Source organism: Glycine max, chromosome 13 (assembly GCF_000004515.6).
Source record: "Glycine max cultivar Williams 82 chromosome 13, Glycine_max_v4.0, whole genome shotgun sequence".
Lineage (NCBI taxonomy): Eukaryota > Viridiplantae > Streptophyta > Magnoliopsida > Fabales > Fabaceae > Glycine > Glycine max.
Window position 1 is genome coordinate 25578440 of NC_038249.2, and position 26131 is coordinate 25604570.

The following is a 26131-nucleotide window of genomic DNA, read 5'->3' on the forward strand; positions in this document are numbered from 1 at the left end:
AGAGTCAAAATTCACATCTCTCTCATATGAAAGTGAATATATTAGAGTGAAACAATGAGAGCAAATAAACTTATACGTTTATATAGAAGGAGATATTTTATAAAAAAAATTAATGACATTATAAATTACTATAATATAGTTTAAATTTATTAAATTTAATTTTAAAAAATAAATAAATATAATTTCACAAATAAAACTCAACTCCAAATTTCCGTTTATAGAAAATACACATATTCCTAAAATATTTTAATTTCTTGAGATAAAATTCAATTCTCTAAAATATATTATTGCCTAATATTATAACAGCCACACTTTTTTATCTAAAATATTATTGCAAGAAGGAATTATTTGGTTGATTCGCTATCTAATTTACAATAATAAAATAAAAAATCTTACATGAACCGAACATTTTATTAATCCCTTCAAGACACGCTCACTCCATTATTTGATGATCTCGAAAAATTATTTTTAAATATTATACAATAAATTCAATAAATAAGAATTAAATATGACTAGATAGTCCATTAATAGCGTAAAAAAATATAGTTAATTGATCATGAAAAAGAATGTAATTTAATTGGTTGAATAACAATTTATAAATTATTATAAACTCTTGATATTTTGATTGTCATGAATCAAAAAAATTTGTAATGTAATCTTCAACATTCATCCTTTTATTAAATATAAATTTTAAATTAAGTTCATACAATTATTATTTTTAAATTAATTAGCGCATAAATAGTTTTAATAAGAATTATATTACTTTGAAATCCAGATTCCATTTTTTAAGACTGGTTTTTCAAAATAAATTTTTTTCTGATTTTTCTTGATTTTAAATGAGATTGGTAACTTCTTCATTGTCTTATCGATATCAAATTTTATTTCATCTCACCAAAAAAAAAATCAAATTTTATTTCATCCCTCATCGCGATGTCTTCCAATCACGTTGTAAGAGTTTGACAATTTCATTGATAACATTGAAGACAATTGAAGAGTTAATCCTATAATAGTTAATCGCACTTTGCTTGTTTATAAATTTTCTTTATTCATGTTTCCCCTTTATGGCTTTTTTTCTCTGCGAGTATGTTAATTTCTTGTTTTGCTAATGTCTTATTATTGTTTGTACCAGAAAAATGTCTTATTAATATTTATTATAACAAGCAAAAAATTGCTTGATCACTTTAGTAACAATTGCTTGGCCACTGCATTACAGGAACCAAAGTAAAATTAAGTCATTTTATTAAATGGATTATGGACATTTAATTGTGTTTAATTTTATTTATAATTTTTTAAATTATTTTGTAAAATATTTTTAAAAACTATTTCTTAAAAAAAAGAAATATTTATTAAGTGCTATGTTTAAAATATATTTATTTTCTTGTTTACATATGTTTTTGTTTCAAAAATTAAGAAAAAAAAAAGCAGAAATGTTTCAGTTTTATTTGAAAAATAGATTTTTCAAACAGAACTTTTTAGTTTGCTTTTAATTTGTGAAAACTCAATGCAATATTTTAAATATAACTTTTGAAAGAGTGTAGATCCTCTAAAGTAAAATGATACAGGATTTGATAAAGTAACAAAGATATTGGTCAATATAAGACTTGTACAATAGACCTAAATCCATTTTATTTTATTTTCCTTTATTATTTGGGATTATTGACTTCCTGTTATAAGGCGTGTACTGATTTCGGATGCCATAGTTAGTCTTTTCCTGTTGTTTTATTTCTAAAGCATACAAAATACACTTATTTTTATGAAATTTGCGCATGTTTTTATCACTTACAAAAAAAAAATCTTTTATTATTTATATGCACGTACATTGAACGGTCTTTTTCAATATTATTTCCAAATAGAGCATATTATTATTATCTGTGCTAAATAAGAACTCGAGGTGAATGGCACCTCAACAATGAGATTCTTTTTTTTTTTTTTTCGGTTATGGAATACCAACGTGTAAACTGAAAAAGAGAAAAAAAATATAATTATAAGTATTATATAAAAAGAGTTCAAATTGCATGGATTCAATTTATTATTTATAAGAATTAATTCAATTGTAAAAAAAATTAAAATATATTACAAGAACAAGAGATAAAAAAAATAACAGATAAAAAGAAAAAAATAATTGTAAGTTACTTGTTGCTGAAAACATGTTATCCGCTAGATATTGTAGAAAATTGAGAATTTTAATTTGTTTAAATCCAAATAATATAAATAATATGCATAGAAAGACAATATTTTATAATCAAAATAAAGTCTAAAATTGTTTCCCACTTTTGGCTAAAAAGAAAAAATATTTTGAAACTGATGAATTTTAAAAAATTTTATAAATATTTTTATTAATCAATAATAACACTAATTTTAAATTTCTTATATAAATATGAATTTACTCAATTTACTTAAGTTCTATTGTACAAGTTTTATATTGATCAACAGTTTGGTTACTTTACCAAATATTATACCATTCTAATTTAAAGGATCTCCACTTACTTTTGGAAGCACAACCAAACTTGTAAAATACTTCATCCATCTTATAATAATTGCACTGTTAGAAGAAAAAATTGTTTTAAATAATTTTTATTTTTGTATTTAATGTAATATTAATTATTTTTTTATCTATACCTCTTATTATATTAATAATATGAACAATAAATATTAAAAATAAATTAATAATAATAAGATTAATTTTATAAAATTATTATTCTCTTTCATCATTTATTAGTTTTATTTGTATGAAACAACATGATAATTATAATAGAATAGATAGAATGTTTTTTTATGTGATGGTGGAAAAAAACACATTTCAAAATAAATAACACATATTATTTATGAAAAACATAAAGAAACACAAAATAAAAATTTAATGTATGTGTATTTTATAAAATCTTTAAATTCATGGTCATAAATAACAATTTAAAACACTATTCAAAAGTTTAATAAAAACAATTGATTGATTTACATTTTTCAGAATAGTGTATAAAAATTAAATTCTAAAATAAATTATATACACGCATTACGAATAAAAATATTATTTTTTTTGCATCTTTTTGTATAATTTGTTAGTTAATAACAACTTTTATATGAATTTTTGAGACGTGACAGTGCATAAAAATTAAATTCTAAAAATCGCATGCATGCATATACGTATGCATGCATTACGTGTGAAAAATGTGTGAATAATATTATTCTTTTTTTATTTCGTTCTCATGAGATTACAATTTTCAGTCAGCAATGACTTAAATATGAAAGATAAAATGAAAGTACATTTAATCAATGCGTACTTTAAATGTTTGATTTCTTCAACCTAGATAATGCAACACAGAAATGAAATTAACCTAGCTCTGGATGCACATCATCCAGCCAGATAAAATTTTGTGTTTCTTCTCTTACTCACTTCCCGTGAGACACTTACAACTTAGTACTTAGCCCCCACACACTTTGAGATATCTAGATCTCCAGCATCTCTATGTAACCACCTTCCCCATGAATCTCTCCTATATTTTAGTTTTAATTTTGGTTTTGGTTTGCTGCATGGAAGAAATTATGGTCACGCCGAGCAGGAAGCGGAGTTTCCAAAGAGAACAATAATCAACCAGTGTTTTGCTTCTGCTTGCTGCTTTCCATTCTACCAGTTTTTGTTTTTTGTTTTTATTATTAATTGATCAATTGAGCATAAACAAATTCTTCGATCCCCTTTACAGTTACTGAGTTGTTACATGCTTCATCTAGGTAGTTACAAACCCACCTTTGTCAATGTTGTTTTATTGCATTAACTGGAACTGTATCTCTGATTCTGTTCTTCAATTTCTGATATTTATTCATTTATTTCTCATTTATTACATTAGGTTCAACTGTGAAGATGCTCCTTCCAGCGAGGAAAAGGTCGAAATTGAACAAAGTTGTGACCTTTATCAGGAAATTGGTCTTCTGAGACCACCCTGAAATAGTCCCAGTCAACAATTTTGATTATTTTCCCTATTTCTTTGCCTTTTTCAGTGAGGATTGGAGTGGGAGAGTGAATGGAGGTTGGGGAAATGGACAGAAAGGAGCCACAAGTTGAGGTTCCTTGGAGCCCCGGCACCCCTATTAAGGCCGTTCCTATGAAACCAATGCCGATCTGCTCGCCTGGGGAGAGAAATCAAATGGGTCATCATGCAAATGGAGCAGTTGCATGTGATGAATTTTCACACGGCCAAGACAAAATTGGTGGGTTAGGTGATGGGTCAAATGTTGCCACTGACGGTGGCAAAACTTGTGAACCGACAGATTCGGATGCTGTTTCCAACTATAGCAAACTTGGGTTTTGTGAACAATTGTTTGCGGTTGAGGCTGAATCGAGGAACTCTAGTGTGACACAAGGGAATAATGATGGATTGAAGAATCCTTTTGTTCCTTCATTCATCCTTGACAATGTCCAAGACCCTCAGGGTAAGTTCTATGTTTTGTCCTTGCAACTCTTGGTAAGTGACATTTTATTAAATATTCCCCTCCACATCTCACTGGAATTCTGAGCACAAGCAACGACAGTATCAAGGTAAATTAAGAATTTACACAGAACACTGATGATGAATAAATAAAAAATAGAGGTAGCAACAGCTAGAGGATACCCGATATAAATTTGAATGATATTAGGCATAATATATATTTCCATTATCATCCATTTTGTATTGAAATGAGGACAATCTGAATGGGAAGTCAGTTTTTAACTTATAGAATTACATTCAAAGAACTAGTTTGTGACTAAAATGATTTATTCGCATTTTGCTTGCATTTTTCTCCTTGAAAATTATCAACCTTGAGACCATGTTGCTCTATAGCATTCATAAAACCTTTTGCGCCTCAAGCACAATATCCACCATTTTCTTATCAATAAGCTTCTGCTTTAATTTCCAGACTTGGTCTATCTAGGATCATATTGCTCTTACACTTGTTTGCATATTCTCTTTTGACACAGAAACATACATTGCTTGCTGTAGCATGAAAACTTCACAGGATACCCTATTTACACTTGACAATGCCAACAAAGAAGGCATAAAAATAGCATCAATGCAAGTCAATATGGAAGAAAAGGATCCAGGAGGGGAAGAGAGAAATGCCCCTGCCAATAAGCTTGACAATAATGTACCGCCAAACAGCAAAGAACTCTGTGACCCTGCAATGGAATTTGCTGCTGTTTCTTCACCATTGAAAGAGAATCACAACCCAGATAAGGGAAGCAGTCATGATACTGATCTTAATAAAACACCACAACAAAAACCAAGGAGAAGAAAGCACCGTCCCAAGGTCATCAAAGAAGGCAAACCCAAAAGAACTCGGAAGCCTGCTACCCCAAAGCCTGTTCAACCAAAAGAAAACACACCTGTCAAGAGGAAGTATGTGAGAAAGAATACAGTGAACAAGACTTCTACTCCTCCTACCGAAGAGGCTAGGGAATTGAGTAAAGAAATGTCTTGTAAAAGGTCCTTAAATTTCGACATAGGAACAACAGATGAAAGTTCTGCTGCCATAGATAATACAACTGCACTATTGGGAAAAGAAAATGGTATTCTCGTTCAAGAAACAAATGTAGGTTCTGCATTTGATCTAAACACGTCCATGAAGCAGGCATCAAACAGTTACATGTCACTACCAGAAGACAAACAAGCCCTTAATACATCTCCTTCGAGAAGAAAAAGCTCAGGGACAAAGCCAGAGGAAAACACGCCTCCCAAGAGGAAGTATGTGAGAAGGAAAGGAGTGAACAAGACTTCTGCTCCTCCAATAGAAGTTCCTGGAAATTTGACTAAAGAAACAATGTCTGCATCTGCCCAAACATCATGCACAGAGTCCATATTTGATGAAAGAGCAAGAGATCAAAGTTATACAGTCAAAGAGAATCCAACTGGGCATCCAGGCAGTGAAATTGGTGTACTCATGAAGGAAATGAATGTGGGCCTTGCCTATGATTTAAACACTTCCAGGAAGCAGGCATTAAATGATGACGCGACATTACCTAAGGACACACAAGCCCCAAGTTCATCTTCAAAAATCAATCTCCCTGGGACAAAGAGAAAAGAAAACCTGACTGGCAAGAGGAAGAATGCGGGGAAAAAAGGATCAAATCCGTCTCCTATTCCTCCAACAGAAATTACAGAATTGACTGAAGCAAGGATGCTTGAATCTAACATGTCATGGAGAAGATCCTTAAATTTGGATATGGGAAATGTAGGCAGAGAAAATTTGGATTTGCACACAGGGAAGGAAAATCTGGTGTTAGAGGAAAGAATAGTAGGTCCCACCTATAAAGACACTTGGTTGAAAGAGGCAGTAAATATTTGCATGTCATTACCTGAGGAAACACGACGCCCAAGTACATCTATTTCAAAATGCACTTCTGCTGGGTCAAAGCTGAATGCCAACTCTGTAGAGAAGAAAAACAAAAAAGGCCGGGCAACTGCTCGGGGTGGAAACATCAGTAATAGTCAAAGTTCATCAATAAGGTCACAAATGGTTGGTTCAAAGAGAAAACATTCTGGCACCTTTAATCGTGCAGATGACAGCAGCATGAATCTGATTGGAGTGCAATATAATGGACTGCCCTCATACCAAACTAGCATTTGCCTTCAGTTTCCAAAAATACAGAAGAAAAGAACTGAAACGGGGAATGCAACAAAAGAAGTCCAACAGACATGCCCTCAGGAAGATGCTCTAGGACATCCATATGCATCAAGCTCCAGCTGCTGGACTTATGGTTCTGGATATAATACAGCTAGAGTCCCAGCCACAAGTGGATCGACAGAAAAATTAAAAATTGATAATACTCAAACATTCAATGAGTTCGTCTTGTCTTTGAAAAGGCTGGCAGAAAGATCTCAAACCTCTACTTGTGATCATGGTTCTCTAACCAGAATTAGAAACTGTGATACTGAACCAAATTATACTGCAAAACAAGTAGGCGTCTCTGGCAGAGAAACATTTGGGGATGCAATTGGTGCTTTAGTTGCAGAGACATGTACACCACCCACAAAAAAGAAGCGGAATAGAAAGAAAAGTGTTCCTTCCAGTTCAGCACATTCTACCACAAATGAGATGCTACAGAACCATAATTTTACATTGGAAAATTACCCTCTGCCAATGGGGAAGCCATCAGGTATTTGAGAATCCTTATTTTTGTGTCAGCAACATTATATAAATCTCAAAGGACAAATAATTCCACCATGAATTTTTTTGCATTGCAGACATTGTTCCTGAAGTACTATGGAACACCATGAACAATATTGATGCATTAACATTGCAATTTAGACAACTAAACTTAAACACAGAAGTCAGAGACCTTGCATTTCATGAGCAGAATGCACTTGTCCCTTATAAACAGCAAAACAGCCTTATCCATGGAGATGGGGTCATCGTTCCCTTTCACATTAAGAAACAGCATCTACGACCAAAGGTCGACCTTGATGATGAGACTGATAGAGTGTGGAAGCTTTTGCTGTTAGATATAAACAGTCATGGGATTGATGGAACAGATGAAGATAAGGCAAAGTGGTGGGAAGAAGAACGAAATGTGTTTCGAGGACGAGCCGACTCTTTTATTGCACGAATGCATCTTGTACAAGGTATCATGTTTGACATTATTCACCTTTGACACACACCTCTATCTGGGCACCAACTTATATGTGATCAATGAAGTGGAAGAAATAAGAAAAGGAAAGATGCAAGACAAAACTACACTTTAAAAGCATATCATATGTTATGTCTGCCTACTTCCCATATATATTGAACCAAAAAGTTCATGGTAAACCCCACCCACCAATAACTAAAAAAAAAAAAAAAAAAGGTCCCCTAGACCACCACAACATGAATTATGAAATTATTTGTACAACCTAGGTCAGTGATAATATCACAAGAACAATGCAAGGGTCACTCTCAGTGTTTAAAAAATTTAGTGCCTCCACTTTGGCGGTCATCTATTAGGGGGTTTTCTTGAAATTGATTGAAGGCAAGACAGATATAATAGCATCCTATATCTCATCCATCATGGCATCACGCATAAATTTCAGCATCTCTTATAAGCAATAAATCATCATGGTATTTAAAGATAAGTAGCATAAATATTTTTTCAGGTGTAGTGTACATAAACCTCAATGACCCAATCTAATTTGACTAAAACACATGTAGCACTTACTAAAATATTATAATGAAACCACGTCATCAGGATATTGTTACAGCTTAGAAGAGAATAAAATAATTGCAATTTTATCTTGAAAAAAAAAACAATGTGCAGAAAATCTACTCCATGAACAATCAAAAACTTCAGACAATAAGAGCTTCTTACATTGAGTTCATATATCAATATAAATCATATTCAACAGGAGACAGACGATTTTCTCGATGGAAAGGATCAGTTGTGGATTCAGTGGTTGGAGTTTTCCTCACCCAAAATGTCACTGACCATCTTTCCAGGTATAAACTTTACAAGATTAATTTTGGCAAATTTATAACTTAATGGCATGCCACAGCAACATTTTCTATTCTATGTTGACAGCTCTGCATTCATGTCCCTTGCTGCTCGATTTCCCAAAATTTCAAGCAGCATGTGCAAAACACACCATGCAGAAGACACAAGACTGGTAGTCAACAAACCACAAGTGCATATAGTGGAACCGGAAGAGAGCACTGAATGGGATGTAAAATTATTGAATCAATCTGTTTATGACCAGCCTTCTCCAACAATAGATATAGTTGAGCATTCTCGAGAAAAAGAAGCCTTCAACAGCAATGAATCCTGTGGAACTACCAGCAGTGTAATTAGCTTAACAGATGAATCAAACTCCAGATTGTCAGAATTACCTCAAAAGAATATTAAGGAACACTGTAGTCCAATGAGAAGTGGACTACTTAGTGCTTCAATTGAGGAAGGAGAAGAAAAATCATGTTACGATGGTGATAGGAAAGAGTTAAATGACATAGTTTCATCCCAAGGCTCTGTTATTTCATCTCAAATATCTGGAGATTTTTCAAATGATCAAAATCCTGAGAAAATAGGATCATGCTCAGATAGCAACTCAGAAGTAGAAGTTTTGTCCAGCACAGCAAAGTACAACCATTTTGGTAGCAACACTTCCTTCAGTAAACTCCTCGAAATGGTTAGTTCAACCAAGTTTTATGCAGATAACAGTCAAAAAAGCGAATCAATTGAGAACTTAAGAGATGCATATGATCAACATATACACAGGCAGCATAACAACACAATAGAAAGCTTGAAAAAATCAAGTGCTACTCAGGGCTCTGCAGAAGCATCCATCATCCTATCTGATGAATATACTTTGAAACTCGCCCCCAACTTAGGAATGCTTGATGTTAACTGCTTTGATCCTTTCAAAACAGAAGCATCAACAAGTGACTTCTTAAAAAAAAAGGATGAAAATAGCATGAACAGATCTAGTCTTCAAACAACAGAACCTGGAGGCCAAGTTGCAACTACCCATTCTCAAAGTATTGTATCTCAAGTCCATCCTCAGGAACAAAGCAATCACCAGCAGCAAAGTTTTTTCAACATTTCTGGACAAACTCAAGATCTTATGCAGAAAGGAAGGGGGTCAGATCTTGGTGAGCAAAAAAATGCCATGAGGAATGGAACCAATGAGATAAGTTCTGCCCCAATAAAATTTAAGAGCAAGGAACAAGAAAAAGAGAAAAAGGATGATTTTGACTGGGATAGTTTAAGAATTGAAGCACAGGCTAAGGCTGGGAAAAGAGAAAAGACAGATAACACCATGGATTCTTTGGACTGGGATGCTGTGAGATGTGCAGATGTCAGTGAAATCGCTGAGACCATCAAAGAAAGGGGCATGAACAACAGGCTTGCAGATCGTATTAAGGTACAACCAAATTCCATGAAATATTTCTTATAACTTTCTGGAGACAGACAGCCTATGAATGCAACTTATATTTTACATGATACACTGCAGAATTTCTTAAATCGATTGGTTGAAGAACATGGAAGCATTGACCTTGAATGGCTTAGAGACGTTCCACCTGACAAAGCAAAGTAAGTCCAGTGGTTAATTAAACTACTTAATGAAGTACTATTTCTCATAGGCACAATAATGTGAGCATTTCTTGACTCTGATTGGAGAAACCAGCATCCAGAACTCTCTCAATTCATTCACTAGTAACAAACTCACAAGTGAAGAGACCTATTTCAAGTAGGCAATATATTCATAATAAAAATTGATTTCGTGCATACAGAGAATACTTGCTCAGCATAAGAGGATTGGGACTAAAAAGTGTGGAATGTGTGCGGCTTTTAACACTGCACCATCTTGCCTTCCCGGTAAGTTGAAAGAAGCAATTACAGCAATATGGAATAAATCTGATAAATTGTTGACATATAACAGGTAGACACAAATGTCGGACGTATAGCAGTACGACTGGGATGGGTCCCTCTACAGCCACTGCCTGAGTCACTGCAGTTGCATCTCCTAGAATTGTGAGTACATAAATGATATGAGGCATTAGTTCTGTTGATATGAAGAACTAATATCATTGTCTTATGCAGGTACCCAGTGTTGGAGTCAATACAAAAATATCTCTGGCCTCGACTATGCAAGCTAGATCAGGAAACACTGTAAAGATTTTCTTTTCAATTTACTTGGCAAAATAAAAAATAAAATACAAATAAATTCTTTGTTTCTGCAAGTTTAGCAAAGGTTTGGATATTGATTCTTGGTTTTTGCTTCTTTTTTATGTTAATATTGCAGATATGAGCTACATTACCAGATGATTACATTTGGAAAGGTAAATTACAATTTCTAAAGAGACTGACCTTACTTAACTAAAACCCGTTATGATTGGGACAAAAACTACAATGAATGCAGGTCTTCTGTACAAAAAGCAAACCAAATTGTAATGCATGCCCAATGAGAGGAGAATGTAGACACTTCGCTAGTGCATTTGCAAGGTATGTATATTAAAATTCTTTGCAAAATATAGAACTCTAGAAGGCACTGAAAGCATTATAGTTGGGCAATAGGTGACGAACTTGACGGACAAAATACTAGGTTCATATATCCAGAAATATAATACTCGCTACCTTAGTGTACTGACAGTACTATTGCATTCTATCCTTATCACGATTGTTTAATTAAGAAATGTTTACTTAAGTGACAACTGAAAATGATCTCAATACCACACTGAACCAAATAATATGCATGTATTGCAAGTTATGATAGATCAATTACAAATAAACAATATTGTATGCAGTGCAAGGCTTGCACTGCCTGGACCAGAGCAGAAGAGTATAGTTAGCACAACTGGAAATAGTGTGATTGACCAGAACCCATCTGAAATCATCAGTCAGTTGCACTTGCCTCCCCCTGAGAGCACGGCCCAAGCAGATGATATTCAACTAACAGAAGTGAGCAGACAGTTGGAATCAAAATCTGAAATAAATATTTGCCAACCTATCATTGAAGAGCCCACAACTCCAGAGCCAGAATGCTTGCAAGTATCACAAACTGATATAGAGGATGCTTTCTATGAGGATTTATGTGAAATTCCAACCATCAATCTTAACATAGAAGAGTTCACTATGAATTTACAAAATTACATGCAAGAAAAAATGGAACTTCAAGAAGCTGAAATGTCAAAGGCATTGGTTGCTTTGAATCCAGAAGCTGCTTCCATTCCTATGCCCAAGCTAAAGAATGTGAGCCGATTACGAACAGAGCATTGTGTGTAAGTAAATAACTAACTCATCTCCTACTACATGACATTGAGTGCACTATCAAGATTTCATAATAATTACCACAAATGCAAGACCAGCAATCAGTAATTACATGTCCAGAATTATAAATACAGCAATATTCAATGATGAGTGTAAAAGAATCTTGCATGTAATAAATCCTGAGTTTAGGCAGATATCACAACCACCATGCTACGGTAGGCAAAATTTCTAACAAATTGTGCTGATTGTGTTTACTTTTATACAGTTATGAACTCCCAGATACGCATCCTCTTCTCCAAGGGGTTAGTAATTGCTGCATCTATTAATCAAAGCTATGTTTCACCCTGTATGTCCATCTTTTATTAACTATTTGTGCATTACAGTGGGACACACGAGAGCCTGATGATCCAGGCAAATATCTTCTTGCTATATGGACTCCAGGTAGACAAAAATAGCAATTTCACTACCTTGTCTCCTACTAGATGAATTTAAATATGCTGCTAGTCTTTGCCTGCTCCATGCAGCAGCACAATAAGTTGGGAAATGTTTTCTTTCAGCTTTCTGGTGTTTCCTAACTCATTTTAACGAATAAATTATTGCATTAGGTGAGACAGCAAATTCTATACAGCCACCAGAAAGCAAATGCAGCTCTCAAGAAGAATGTGGCCAACTCTGTAATGAGAATGAATGTTTCTCGTGCAACAGTTTCCGTGAAGCAAATTCTCAGATAGTTAGAGGGACACTCCTGGTCTGAATGCTTATCAAAATCATTGTTTTAACCATATGTAGCTTACTAATTCTTATACATTATGGGAACAGGGGAGGGAATACATCTCCATAGAAATTCAAGCATTATAATAGACTGACTTGAATTTATGATAAATATGAGCAGATACCATGTCGAACAGCTACACGGGGGAGCTTTCCACTGAATGGCACCTATTTCCAAGTCAATGAGGTAAAATAATGTGAAATTCTGACTGCTAAATCTCTTTTCCTCTTATACTTGTTTATTGAAATTTAAGCAGTACCAACCTGTATCATTTGAACCAGGTATTTGCTGACCATGACTCAAGTCTCAACCCAATTAGTGTGCCTCGAAGTTGGATCTGGAACCTCAACAGGCGAACAGTATATTTTGGAACCTCCGTAACAACAATATTTAAAGGTAAAGACTTGAGAATTCATTGTAATGGTAAGATATAAATTACTGTGCATTAACAATGAACTTGAATATATGAATTTTGTCAATCAGGTTTAACAACACAAGAAATTCAACAATGCTTTTGGAGAGGTAAGATTTAATTCACAGAATGTAATACTGTTTTGTTAATTGAATATCCTACTTTAGCCAGTTTTTATTGAGACATACTACAGGATCGAATAAATAAACGCACTTCTAGCACCTTATTTGTTAAAACACTATGAATGCCATCATGCGACCATAATATGCCACCTCACATGATCTATAGGTTTTAGGTTAATTGTGCAAGCATTTTAAGCATTATATATGCACATGCTTCTATAATTTGTAAGTTCTAGGAAAACTTGCTTCGTTGACTTAAGTTAACAACAGTGCTAACAAGATCAAAGATAACTAGCAAACCAACCAAAAACACAACTTGCTTTCATAAGCAAAGAGAAAGATATGAACTAACCTACTTAGTAGAGTAAATTGTTGGTGTATCAACTTGTTTATTGTCTTCATCTCATCCAGGAGCATTTTGTGACTAATGAAATCTAATTGACAACTTGCACTATTTACCAATGTACTTCTGGTATCAAAACTCCTCAAACTGTAACTGAAACCCTTAATAGCAATTCCCTTGTGCCATCGCTGTCCATTCTATACCCACTTCATCGAATAATTCTAGAAACCTTGTTTCCTTACTTTGTCAGTCATTTCATATTTTCATTGTCAGGCTTCTATGATCCATATTATCTTCTCCTAGTGGAAGATTCATGCGCACTCTAGCATGCATACTCGGAGGTATTCGAATACTTTCAATGTGTGTTTACCTTTTCATAGATTTTTGAAAACTCTCGGTCATCTAATGTCCATACCCTTCTGTGTATGACACTATATTGGCTCCTTGCTTTTCTGACCTTAAACTGCATCGTGAACACTTCTATATAAATACGAAATAGTACTTTGGAATACAAATTACGAGCTGCATCGTTGTACTAAACAATTTTTTAGCTCTAGCTTCCTTGCTGGTTTTTTATTATTATCATTTATCACTAATATACTAGTGCAATGTACATGCTAATATAACTTATATACTAACACTGGTAAATAATGCAATGTACATACTAATATACAAGTAATGATAATAAATATTTTTTAATATATAAGTTATACTATAATTAAAATTCATAAAAAATAGATATTTTAAATCTCTGAATTATATTTTAGATTTGTAGTGAATAATTTAAATTTTAATGTTATTTTTAATTTTTAACAATTTCTTTTCAAAAAATTATTAAATTCTAATTTAGAGATATAGATAAAAGATAAGTAGATATAGAATAACTAAACAAATAAAGATAAAGACAAGTAGTTTGAGATGGTTGACATTTTTTTCCAACTACTTGCAAGATAATATGTGAAATGTACATCTGAAAAGGAAAAGGAGAGGGAATATATGAATGTCCAATTGAGAAAGTAAAGTGAAAGCATCACTATTCAAATTGTGTATTCTAATTCTAATATAAAATGTAGGAGTGTATTACTATTTATTTGAAAAGGAAAGGAAATAAATTACCATAAACCATTCTACCCGAATTGGGGGGAGCCATGCCATAGCTGAATAGAAAAGCAGGTATGCAAATAACATCACCTGTCTAAATAAATGAATAAAAAAATGTTTTGCAGGGTATGTCTGTGTGCGGGGGTTTGACAGGGAAGCACGAGCACCCCGTCCTCTGATGGCTAGACTACATTTCCCAGCTAGCAAGTTGGCCAAGACAAAAGAGAGGACAAAAAAGGAGTCGAGTTCAACGGCAAAATCACGGGGATCGAAACCAAATCCAGAACAGCCGGAATTGATTGCCAACAGTAGCAACCTTCTACAGACGGGAAGAGACTGAAGACAAATCAGCATTTTTCATCCCATGCTGTGTTGCCCAGTTGCATGTATAAAATGACAAAGTCATTTTTTAATTTAACTTTGAGTTCTTTTTATCATGCTCAGAGACTGAGCAGTTTTCCAGATTAGGACCCAACAATAATAATGTACTATTGGTAGCACTTAGGCTTTAGTTTCTTGTTTCCAAAAGGAAAATTATGTGAAGGGGAGTGTGAGCCATGTAATGCCACATGAGAGGAATTGGGGCTACTTGCATAACAGCAAAGTACTTTTTCCCCCAACTCCTACAGAGATACACTTGGAATATTTTAGATTTAAATACCATGCCCCCCTCACTTCACCTTCACTACTTGCATATTTAATCTGATTTTTACTTTTGAGTTCCATCATCATGATATATAATAACAACGATAAAGTTTTATCTCACTAAGTGATATTTGCATGGTACCAACATCGATTGTAATGATCCAATGATCCAATAAACGGTTCATTGGATAGAGATAAATAAAGAATGCACCCCCCAAGAAACATATAAGAAGCTCGAGAAAATAAAAAATTATAATGTATAAATCAAACTTTAGATAAATTAGGCTTCATCATCATGATGATTTAAAATTTTAAACAGTATAACAAGAAGTAAAATGGAATACTGTCCTCTCTGGATTAACTCACCAGTCCATTTTCGGATTTTAATAGCAACGAAAACGAATCCTATCTCGCTCAGAAATCATTCAAAACTCAATAAAATTAGCAACAGAAAATAGCCTTCAAACAATTGGAAGGAAAAAAAAAACTGCATCGTCCACAAACTTTCTAAGGTCTGATGAAAACCTTACAAATTAATCGCAAAATCACTTCCTCTAAAATCACACACACGTACAAGTAACCAATAATCAACACAAACATCGAATGGGAAAAACCTAATTTCAACTCAAACATGGTAGTAAGGAACTGTGAATTAACATAGAGTAAAGGTTTAAGTGAGGAACAGTGAATTAGCATAGAGTAATTTCGTACAAGAAAGCGTACCTTGAAGATTTATTTGGCGCGAAGGAAGCATTGCATCGAATCAGAGAAAACGAACAACTGGCGAGGCAGAGAAGATTGAAACGCAAATTATAGTTTTTTGCCGCCTTAGCGCCAATTTCATATGCTTTTCTTCCCTCCGCTTATTTCCCTTCTTTTCCCTTGGCGGTTTAGTTTTTGGGTTGGGCTAGTATCTTTTCTTTTTGGGACATGCTATGTGCACCCAACAATTTAGTGAATGGGCCATTTTTCCCTTTATCTAAAAATTTTAAAAAGCGCTCCTCCTCCCGGAAGAACCACGCGCTTTCTTCTTCCTGTTCCTGGTGCTTCTTCTTCTCTGCGAGCCCGACTGCTTCTTCTGCTTTGATTAGACGCGTTTTGCCTTCGAGGTTGGTCTCCCTAACTCCCCATTGCTTTTAATATTCAGTATTGTTGTAGCATTTAGCCTAGGATAGTGGAACCTTAGGGTAGAAGACGCCGGAAAAAATGAGGAAAGCGCGGACTCGTTACGGTGGCTGTTTCTAGAAGAACCATGAAGACTTATTTCGGAACTTCCGAAACTTCCGGAAGAAGTGGTTCTTCCGGAAAGTTTCCGGAAGAAGGATTCTTCCGGATGACCTTTGGGTATTCCGGAAGAACTTTTCGGAAGAGCCACTTATTCTGGAAACTTTTCGGAAGAGCAACTTTGTTACAAGAAATGTAAGGGAAGGGGTGTCAATAGCAAGGGAGGTGCAAGAAGCAAGGAATGCGAGATCACGAAGGGAACGGCTCACCCCAGCGTATCTAGAAGGTTACGATAAAAGCCATGCAGAATGGAACGCGTGAAGCTTATCGAGGGAACCGCAAGCACAATCAAGGGGTTAGAAGGCTAAGATACCTTCTGTTAGTTGTTTGGCTTCTGTTAGGGTTAGTTAGGATGGATCTAGAAGCTTGTAACCACCTATAAATACTATGTAATCATCCGTTAAAAGCATGAAATAATACTTGATCATTTCTTCCTTCTCTTGCTTCTAGGAGGTTTGCTTGGGCCTCGAAAGTCAAGCTATAACAGTGGTGCTTTCATTGAGCATCAATGGCGGATGGAACGCGTTCTAAGGCATCATCAGAGCGTTTGGAAGATGCAATTGCCAAGCTCACTACTTCGCAACTTGCTATGAATTCAAAGATTGATTATCTTCTCCAACGAATGTCTCAGCTTGAGGCGAATCAACAACAACCGCAGTCTTCGCCGTCGTCGTCCGCAGGACACACGCCACAGACTCAAACCTCTTTTCACCGTATGAAGCTTGATGTCCCGAGGTTTGATGGATCTAATCCAATCGGCTGGACCTTCAAGATTACGCAATTCTTTGAGTTTCATTCTATGCCGGATCACAAGAGGTTAACCATTGCCTCCTTCTACATGGAGGGACCAGCACTTGCGTGGTTTCAATGGATGCATCGAAATGCCCAGTTATCCTCGTGGTAAGCTTTTCTACATGCTCTTCATTCACGATTTGCAACATCCACGTATGAAGATCCTACGGGATTACTCTGCAAATTGCAACAGTGTTCGTCGGTATCGGCGTATCTTTCAGAATTCAAATCCTTGGCTAACAAGATAGTAGGATTATCAGCTCCGTTCGTCTTGAGTTACTTCATCTCAGGATTGAATCCAACGATTCGCAGAGAAGTACAAGTCTTACAACCGATATCGTTAACTCAGGCAGTATCCTACGCACGATTACAGGAAGAAAAACTTCTCGATGCTCGCCGGCCGCCGCCATATCGGCCACTAGTCTCCACAGGACCTTCTAACACGCGCTCATCATCAAGCAACTCTACGCAACCCTTGCTACCAACACCGGTACGAACTCCCTCCTCAATTCCTTTTAAACGTTTAACACCAAAAGAATTGGCCTCGCGCAGGGAAAAAGGACTATGCTTTCACTGCGACGAGAAATTCTCTCGTGGCCACAAATATGCATCTTCATTGTTTCTTTTAGTTATGGACGATGAGGATACCACGATCGAAGCGGAGTCAATACGAGACTATACACCAACTCAGGAGTTGCTACCGGAATCGCCGCCGGTGCAGCTAAGCTTACATGCATTATCTGGCCACTTAGCACCAGAGACGTTACAACTTAAAGGCTTTATTAATGACCGGCCTATCAACATCTTGATAGATGGAGGCAGTACTCATAATTTCCTCCATAATCGTGTGGTACTGAGCTTAGGATTAAAAACCACTGAAACAACACCGCTTAGGGTCACGGTGGGGAATGGAGAGGAGATTCACTGTAATCAGTTGTGTACGGCAGTCCAGGTTCACATACAACAACACTCTTTCACCATTGACTTCCATGTATTGCCATTATGTGGAGTTGATGTGGTCTTCGGGGTGCAATGGTTGAAGACTCTCGGCCCAGTCTTAACAGACTACGGTGCTTTGACAATGAAGTTCATCACTGGGGGTAAACTCATTGAACTCCATGGAGATCGCGAGAAGGGAATCGAACCAATGTCACCATCTCAACTACATAGGTTCGTACACACAAACCCTACTACAACCTTCTTCCACATTCGTGTCGAAACAGCAACCACACACAACTCTTCTCCAAACCATCCCTTGCCGGCAATCAACACATTGATCTCCAAATACACTTCCCTCTTTCAACCTCCCGCGACCTTGCCGCCATCGCGATCCACAGATCATACCATCAATCTATTGCCTAACTCAACTCCGGTGAACGTTAGACCATATAGATATCCTTACTTTTAGAAGAAGGAGATCGAAGAACAGGTAGCTACTATGCTCGAGAAAGGGTTCATACAACCTAGCTCGAGTCCATTTTCATCCCCAGTTTTGCTGGTAAGAAAGAAAGATGGATCATGGAGGTTTTGTGTCGATTATAGGGCCCTTAATGCCATCACGGTGTGCGATCGTTTTCCCATACCGACAGTGGATGAGTTACTCGATGAGCTGGGTGGAGCACGGTAGTTCTCTAAGCTTGATCTCATGCAAGGACCATCAAATATTGATGAACACGTCTGACATCTGCAAAACTTCATTTCGAACACATCAAGGGCATTATGAGTTTCGTGTAATGCCCTTTGGATTGTGCAATGCACATTCTAGTTTTCAGGCCACAATGAATCAGCTATTTCAACCATACCACAGGAAGTATATCATCGTCTTCTTTGACGATATCTTGATATACAACAGGACCATACATGACCATCTTCTTCACTTGGAGAAAGCTTTTCAGGTTCTTGTGGAAGGGAAATTTTCTCTCAAGCTTTCCAAGTGCACGTTTGCACAGGAGCAGTTGGAGTATCTGGGACACATGGTGTCCTCGAGCGGGGTCACTTCGGTGCTGGAGAAGGTACAAGCTGTCTCACAGTGGCCAACACCTCGCACACCTCGGGCATTGAGAGGCTTTCTAGGCCTCGCCGGATTTTACAGACAATTTATAAAAGGCTACGCAGCCTTAGCCTCTCCCCTCACCAAACTTTTGTGCCACGACCAATTTGAATGGAGTCACGAGGCCGAGATAGCATTTCAGAACCTCAAGAGGGCTCTCACAGAGGCACCTGTTCTCGAGTTACCTGACTTCACCACATCGTTTGTGGTGGAAACAGACGCTTCAGGGTCTGGTATGGGGACGGTGTTAACACAGAAGGGCCACCCTCTGGCTTACTATAGCAAACAATTCTGCCCTAAGCTAATTAATGCTTCTACCTACGTTTGGGAATTAGCAGCAATCACGGCGGCCGTTAAAAAGTGGCGCTAGTATTTACTTGGCCACCACTTCGTCATCTTAATGGACCATCAGAGTTTACGTGAGCTCATGAACCAGACAATTCAAACACCGGAGCAGCATCGTTATTTGGCCAGACTATTGGGGTTTGATTACTCCATTCAATATCGCGCAAGGAAAACCAATGTGGTCGCGGATGCATTATCCAGATCACAGGAAGACCACACTGTTTCACTCTTCTTCCTTTCGATGCCACGCTTTGTCTTCCTCGATGATCTTCGCAAGGAGCTAGCCTCTCTTGAGACGTTTCAAGACTTGCACAGTCGAATCCAGGAAAACCCAGCTTCATATCCAGATTATGCATTAATTGAGGGACTCAACATGTACAAGAAACGAATATGGCTTCCCTCTAACTCTTCTTTCATCAAACAATTGCTTGAGGAGTTTCATCAATCTCCTACGGGTGGCCACATGGGGATCCAGAAGACTCTCCAAAGACTTAATGATAATTTTACTTGGGCCTCGATCAAGGAAGATATTCGCAAGTTTGTCACGGCCTGTGCAACGTGCCAACACACTAAGTATGATAATCGTAAACCTACGGGGCTCCTTTGCCCTCTTCCAGTGCCGACACTACCATGGGAAGATCTATCCATGGATTTTATTATGGGGTTACCCTCTTATCGCGACAACACATGCATCTTCGTCATGGTGGATCGTTTCTCGAAGGGTTTGCACTTAGTTATGTTGCCCACACAACATACGGCGCACACAGTGGCCCTGCTATTCATAGACATGGTGGGACGCCTCCATGGCATGCCTAAAAGCATCGTATCAGACAGAGATCCGTTGTTTATTAGTAAATTTTGGCGCGAACTCTTCACACTGAGTGGTACGAAGCTGCGCTTAAGCTCATCATACCATCTGCAGTTCGATGGACAAACGGAGGTCGCAAATCGCCGAGCAATATCTACGAGCTTTCGTGCATGAAAAACCAGCAACGTGGGAAAGATACCTGCCTTGGGCCGAATGGTCCTATAATAAGTCTTGCCATTCAACTACGGGTATGACTCCTTTCGAAATTACCTTTGGCCGGAAACCACCCACTTATCCTCATTATATCGCCGGTACTTCTACCGTCGAAGCTGTAGATGCCATACTCAGTCAGAGGGAAGAAGTTTTTGCGATGTTGCGGCGCAAGCTACTCAAAGCCCAGTCTCGAATGAAGACAAATGCAGATTGCCACTGCCGTGATCAGGAATTCCAAGTGGGTGATTGGGTCCTCGTCAAGCTTAGGCCACAATGACAAGTTTCAGTCACAGGCACCACCTGTTCGAAACTGAGTAAGCGCTATTATGGCCCCTTTCAAATAGTTGAATGTATGGGTACGGTAGCCTACCGGTTACAACTTCCAGATATGGTCTCAATCTCTTCCTTGATGCTGACTTCGACCTCACATAACCCTTGGTCTGAAAAGCAAAGTCTCCTCCAGAAAATATGGACTAACTTCACTGGGATGTTGCTAGTAGTATACCTAGAAAGCTCACATGCATAAGGAAGACTGTGTGTGCTTCTCATCACACAACCACAAGAAGAGGGATTGTTGCCGAGATAACGTAGACGGTCAACCCCAAAAGCAATCTCATTTAAAGCGTCCATTGAAACCATCCCAAGAAGTCTCTTGTATAAGGTTTTTTTAAATACATGTCCAACCACATGCATACTGGTTTCAAAGGATGCTTTAATTTCAACGTGTTGCAGCGTGATCATGTTGTTCATGGCATCCCAAACACTACACAGGTCTCCAAGGCTATTTTGTAATACTCTTTTTAGAGCCCATTGAGCTGATTCAACCCTACATTTAAAATACACAACAAACATGAAAATATACAACAATTAAATACCATTTATTAATAATCCTTACTAACAAATAAAATCAATTCTTAATACCTGTTTGTTGTTGTGTTGCCTAGGTGCATGACCTTATTCGTCCATGTTGTAACAAATTTTTCCTTGTGGGGGATAATCCATGTGTCGTTAACATAGTCAACGAACATCGCCAAGGCGAACAAGCAATTTGAAACTTCTGAAGTGACTCAGCGAACTGGTGTTCGGACGGATAATCAACCAAAGTACCCCAGTTATCCATTACATAGTCCCATGCATTTTTTTGACCGATTAAAGATTTGCACTTCGCCTTCACATTCTTATCGATATGAAACCTGCACAACAAATTTGTACACTCCGGAAACACAGTTTTCACTGCATTCATCAGTGTTAGGTCTCTGTTAGTGACAATAACAATAGGGAGGCGACCGTTTCTTAAAAATAGACCTCGAAATCGTTCCAAAGCCCATACAATATTATTAATACGCTCAGCCTCCAGATATGCAAACCCAGCAGAGAATGTCATCGCCGTTGGTGTCACCCCAACAAAATCAAGTAGTGGGAGTCTGTATCTATTTGTTTTGTAGGTATTGTCTATACAAAACACCAGATGACATGCATTGCATAACTTTACTGCATCTGGGTGACACCAAAACAGATCACGCACCACAACTTCATCCTTCAATCTATGCCAATGAATGTATTGATCATGTTCGAGAAGCTTAATCAGATGTTGCATTTCGGTATTAGCTCCTTTTATTGAAGAACAATATGCATTTCTTGCATTGTAAGTTTGCTTTATCGTGGTGCAACTGTTGGCATTGTGTTCTTTCAACGTTAGCAAGATGTTTTTTGGTTTCACCATCGACTTTGTCATATCAGCAATAATTTTCTTTTCATCCTTAGTCAATCACCCAGCGTATGGATATCCAACTAAGGACTTGGCCAATTCATGATTGTGAATCCCACAGATCAACTTCATCATCCAACCTTTCCCTCCATGCACTGGTTTCCCACGAAGCCTGAAGGGACAACCACATTTCCTACTCTCAGTGTCTCTTCTAACGAATTCTTTATTCCTACACTTGTAGATACCACTCCTTTCACACCCAATTAAGACAAATGAACTTCTTCCTCTACTGCCGGTATCTGTGTCAGACCTTATAATCACTGCAACAAATCCATTTTCATGGGCAACTGTTCGAGCCCACTGCAAAACATCATCTCGAGTACCAAATACCTACAACGCAACCCCAACATATTAATTTTTATACAAAACATCAATTCAACCAAATGACTCAAACTAATCAACATGATTACCTGAGACGTATTAAAAGCATTTGAACAATCAACATGTGGTTCATTCACACCACATTCTTCTTCATTATCATAATCATAATCCATATGAACTTCTTGTGACATCGTATAGTCATACGTCCATTGATCTTCGTCCATCTTAACGACATATTAAATTATGCATCATACACAAGTACATTCAAATTATCATATAACCACATCCAAAAATTGACTACATATTAACAACTAATACAAATACATTCAAAATTTGTAACTACATTATTTACTTAAATTAAACTTAACACTATAATAAACAACTACTACTACAACAAAATACAATTATTTTACCTAAATCAATTAATATTATACCAAAATCATTATACCTAATTAAACCAATTATCCACAATTTAAAATACATATATTATAAATTATAATATTCATATATATATATATATATATATATATATATATATATATATATATATATATATATATATATATATATATATATATATATATATATATATATATATATATATATATATATATATATATATATATATATATATATATTAAAGCATAATTCCAAAAAAATTTAAAAAACTAACATTCCGGAAGAACAACACTGAAATTCTGAAAGAAGTTGTTCCGGAAGTCTCTTCCGGAACCACTTCTTCCGGAAGTTGACAGATCAACTTTCGGAATAAGTTGTTCCGGAATTTCACAATTGTTCTTGCAGAACAACTTCCTCTGGTAGTTCAAAGTTCTTCCGGAAATTTTTTTTATCATTTTACTGTTCATCTTCTCTAAAAACTACACAGAAAAAGCAAAAAAAAAAAACGATAAATGCGTACCTCCGACGAAATAAGAACAACAACGACGAACAGACAAACGGGACCACCAATATTTAACCTTCACATAACAGCTACTTCAAACACACAAATGGGACCACCAAAACTTCAAAAGCTTTTTACGGAAAAGGATAGGAATACGAAGAACACCAGGATGAAGGTGAAACCAAAAAGGTGCAAAATAAAAAAGCAGCGCAGTAAATTTAAAGAAAACAACACAGGGACAAAATCGTCATTAAATATGCATTAAATATTATTTTATTTTTAGTTATTATTATAAAATGAAATTTATTTTTACTTCACGTTGTTATAAAATTAAAATTATTTTTTTATTATATATTAAGTTTTGTAATACAAATTAAATGCTATCATAATAAATATTTTATATTTTTTATAAAATATACGAATTAATTAATTTTTATGATTCAAATTATACTAAATTATCACATAATTTATTATTTAAATTTACATACACGTAAAAAAGGAATTACAAATATTAGTCATAATTATGTTTACTAATAATTTATGTATAATAATATTATTTATTTTATAATATAATTTATTTATTAGAAAAGAAATTATTAGAAAAATATTTCATTTAAAAAAATCATTTACAAAAGCACTTCCGGAAGAAGGTTCTTCCGTAAGAAGAAGGTGGTCTTCCGGAAGAATCTTCCTCCGGAATAAGCTCGAAACACGTCCTTTCGGAACGCATTCCGGGAGTTCTTCTGGAAGCCCACCGTCTTCTTCCGAAAGTTGTTCGGAAAGACGTCTTCCGGAATTTTTCCAGGAAGTAGGTTCTTCCGGAAGAAGGGATTGCAGAAGGACAATTTCACCCATTCACTATTTGTTGGGTGCCTCAATAATATTGCTCGATTCACCTAGCATGTCCCTTCCTTTTTTGTGTTTTTGGGTCAAAGCCCAAGTCCAAGCCCAAAACCTCCACATGGAACTGGTGGAAGAAAAATATTAGGAATGAAGTCACTTTGTTGAACTTTTTTATTTTAGAAAAAACAAAATGGTTTCGCATGATGGTCAAAACAAGTGATCATTAATAATAAAAAAAATGTTGAAATTGCACGGTCATAAAGTTACATAAGAACAAGGGAATAAGCTTCCAGCTTCGGTCTTTGGACTTGGAGATGAAAACCTGTGAAAAATTATAACTATAATCTCATAAAAAATAACCCTTTTTTTTTGCTTCAATCTCAATAATTGAAGATTTTTCCCCCACTTGAAGCAGGCTGGGGTTGGACGAATCGTCGCTGCGTCACTCTCACTCACCATTTCATTCATTTCCAATCAAAGCATGGTTACCGTTGCGGACCGGAGGCTTTGGTCTAATCTTTACATTTCTTGTTTTACTATTATTCTTTTTAAAACCAAGGTATTCTTTATTGAAAGTGAATGTCTAATTTTTGAAGTATTAAATTTTATTTAAGGAATTGATCTCTTTTAATATATATATATATATATATATATAAATCAAATTCATAATCATATATTTAAAAGATAAGATTATTTATCAATCTTTATTTTTTTATTTTATTATATTGAAGTGCAATTCCTCATTGACTTAAAATGATATTAAAATCACACCCATGACAACTTCAGGTTCAGATTCATGGAACCCGACCCCCTTTCTTCTTTCCAAAACTAATACTACTTTATTATCGAGGATATTTACATACGTAATCATTACACACGTATCAATTTTATTGTTTAATTGTAATTGTAGACCAGACCCTTGACAATACAGTGATTATCGAAATATGTTTTGTTTTCTCTAATAAAATATTTTTATATATACGTTTAAGAGTCAAATCTGTATTAACTTGTGTTTTAGATCTTGTCTTATCTGCAGATCTTTGGATTCTAAATTTGTATAACTTAATATAAAGTAGGAAGGATGGACCCTCTTACAGGATAACGGATAGATATGGAATAGTTCTATTTGCACACTTTCTACCACAATTTTTCTCTTCTAATACATAATTCTTATTAGTTAAAATTTATTAAAACTTATAAAATTGAGTAAAATTTATTAAATACAGTATATATAAGAAGATATATGTGATTTTGTAATTTATAATAAATTTTAATCTACAGTTAAATGTATTAGAAAAAGTGTATTGAAAAAATGTGTTGTTATATTTCTTTTTGCCCGGACGAATGATCAATGGAGAAAAAAATATTAAAATGCATTTCATTGTTCGTAAGTAGATTCTATATCACCTACCTAAACTTATATTTATTTTCTTAGAAGTTTAAGTTAAAGACAAAACTATTAAGTGAATGGCAAAGATGAGTCACTTATGGGATAGTAGAAGCTTTTTTAGGCACACCTTTAGCAAGCACCATCACACTCATATTATAGGACGATTATCACTTGGGCTACGAAAGTAAAAAAAATAAAGAAGTAAATATATGGAGTTATAGATATTTTGCAAATCACGAACATAACATTAATTAGAAATCCTACAGGCAAAAGTAACGTAAGAAACCTCCTCTCCTATTGCTAGAAGTTTTTCTTCT

At 35.7% G+C, this 26131-nt stretch overlaps 1 protein-coding gene and 1 long non-coding RNA gene across 6 annotated transcripts; one reads left to right on the forward strand and one right to left on the reverse strand.

Annotated features, from left to right (window-relative positions):
* Positions 1–3268: 3268 nt before the first annotated feature.
* LOC100779756 (DNA glycosylase/AP lyase ROS1) lies at positions 3269–15139 on the forward strand. Of its 5 annotated transcripts, none has more exons than XM_006594133.4 (21): positions 3269–3726; positions 3843–3879; positions 3994–4425; positions 4952–7126; positions 7215–7592; positions 8349–8439; positions 8522–9857; positions 9948–10027; positions 10228–10312; positions 10377–10468; positions 10538–10606; positions 10740–10776; positions 10857–10939; positions 11242–11715; positions 11970–12006; positions 12088–12145; positions 12310–12452; positions 12597–12662; positions 12758–12872; positions 12960–12998; positions 14580–15139. In XM_006594133.4, the coding sequence occupies exons 3-21, from the start codon at positions 4017–4019 to the stop codon at positions 14792–14794; spliced, it is 5982 nt and encodes a 1993-aa protein (XP_006594196.1). In that variant the 5' UTR covers positions 3269–3726; positions 3843–3879; positions 3994–4016; the 3' UTR covers positions 14795–15139. The 5 variants fall into 5 exon arrangements, with proteins under 5 accessions (XP_006594196.1, XP_040864076.1, XP_040864077.1 ...); XM_041008142.1 differs by having other exon boundaries at positions 3269–3465; XM_041008143.1 differs by lacking the exon at positions 14580–15139 and adding an exon at positions 13627–14018 and having other exon boundaries at positions 3843–4425.
* Positions 4731–6438, reverse strand: LOC121173303 (uncharacterized). The gene is made up of 2 exons (XR_005887853.1): positions 6326–6438; positions 4731–5332 (listed from the first exon to the last, which is right to left on the reverse strand). It is a non-coding gene; the product is annotated as an uncharacterized lncRNA (long non-coding RNA).
* Positions 15140–26131: the final 10992 nt, after the last annotated feature.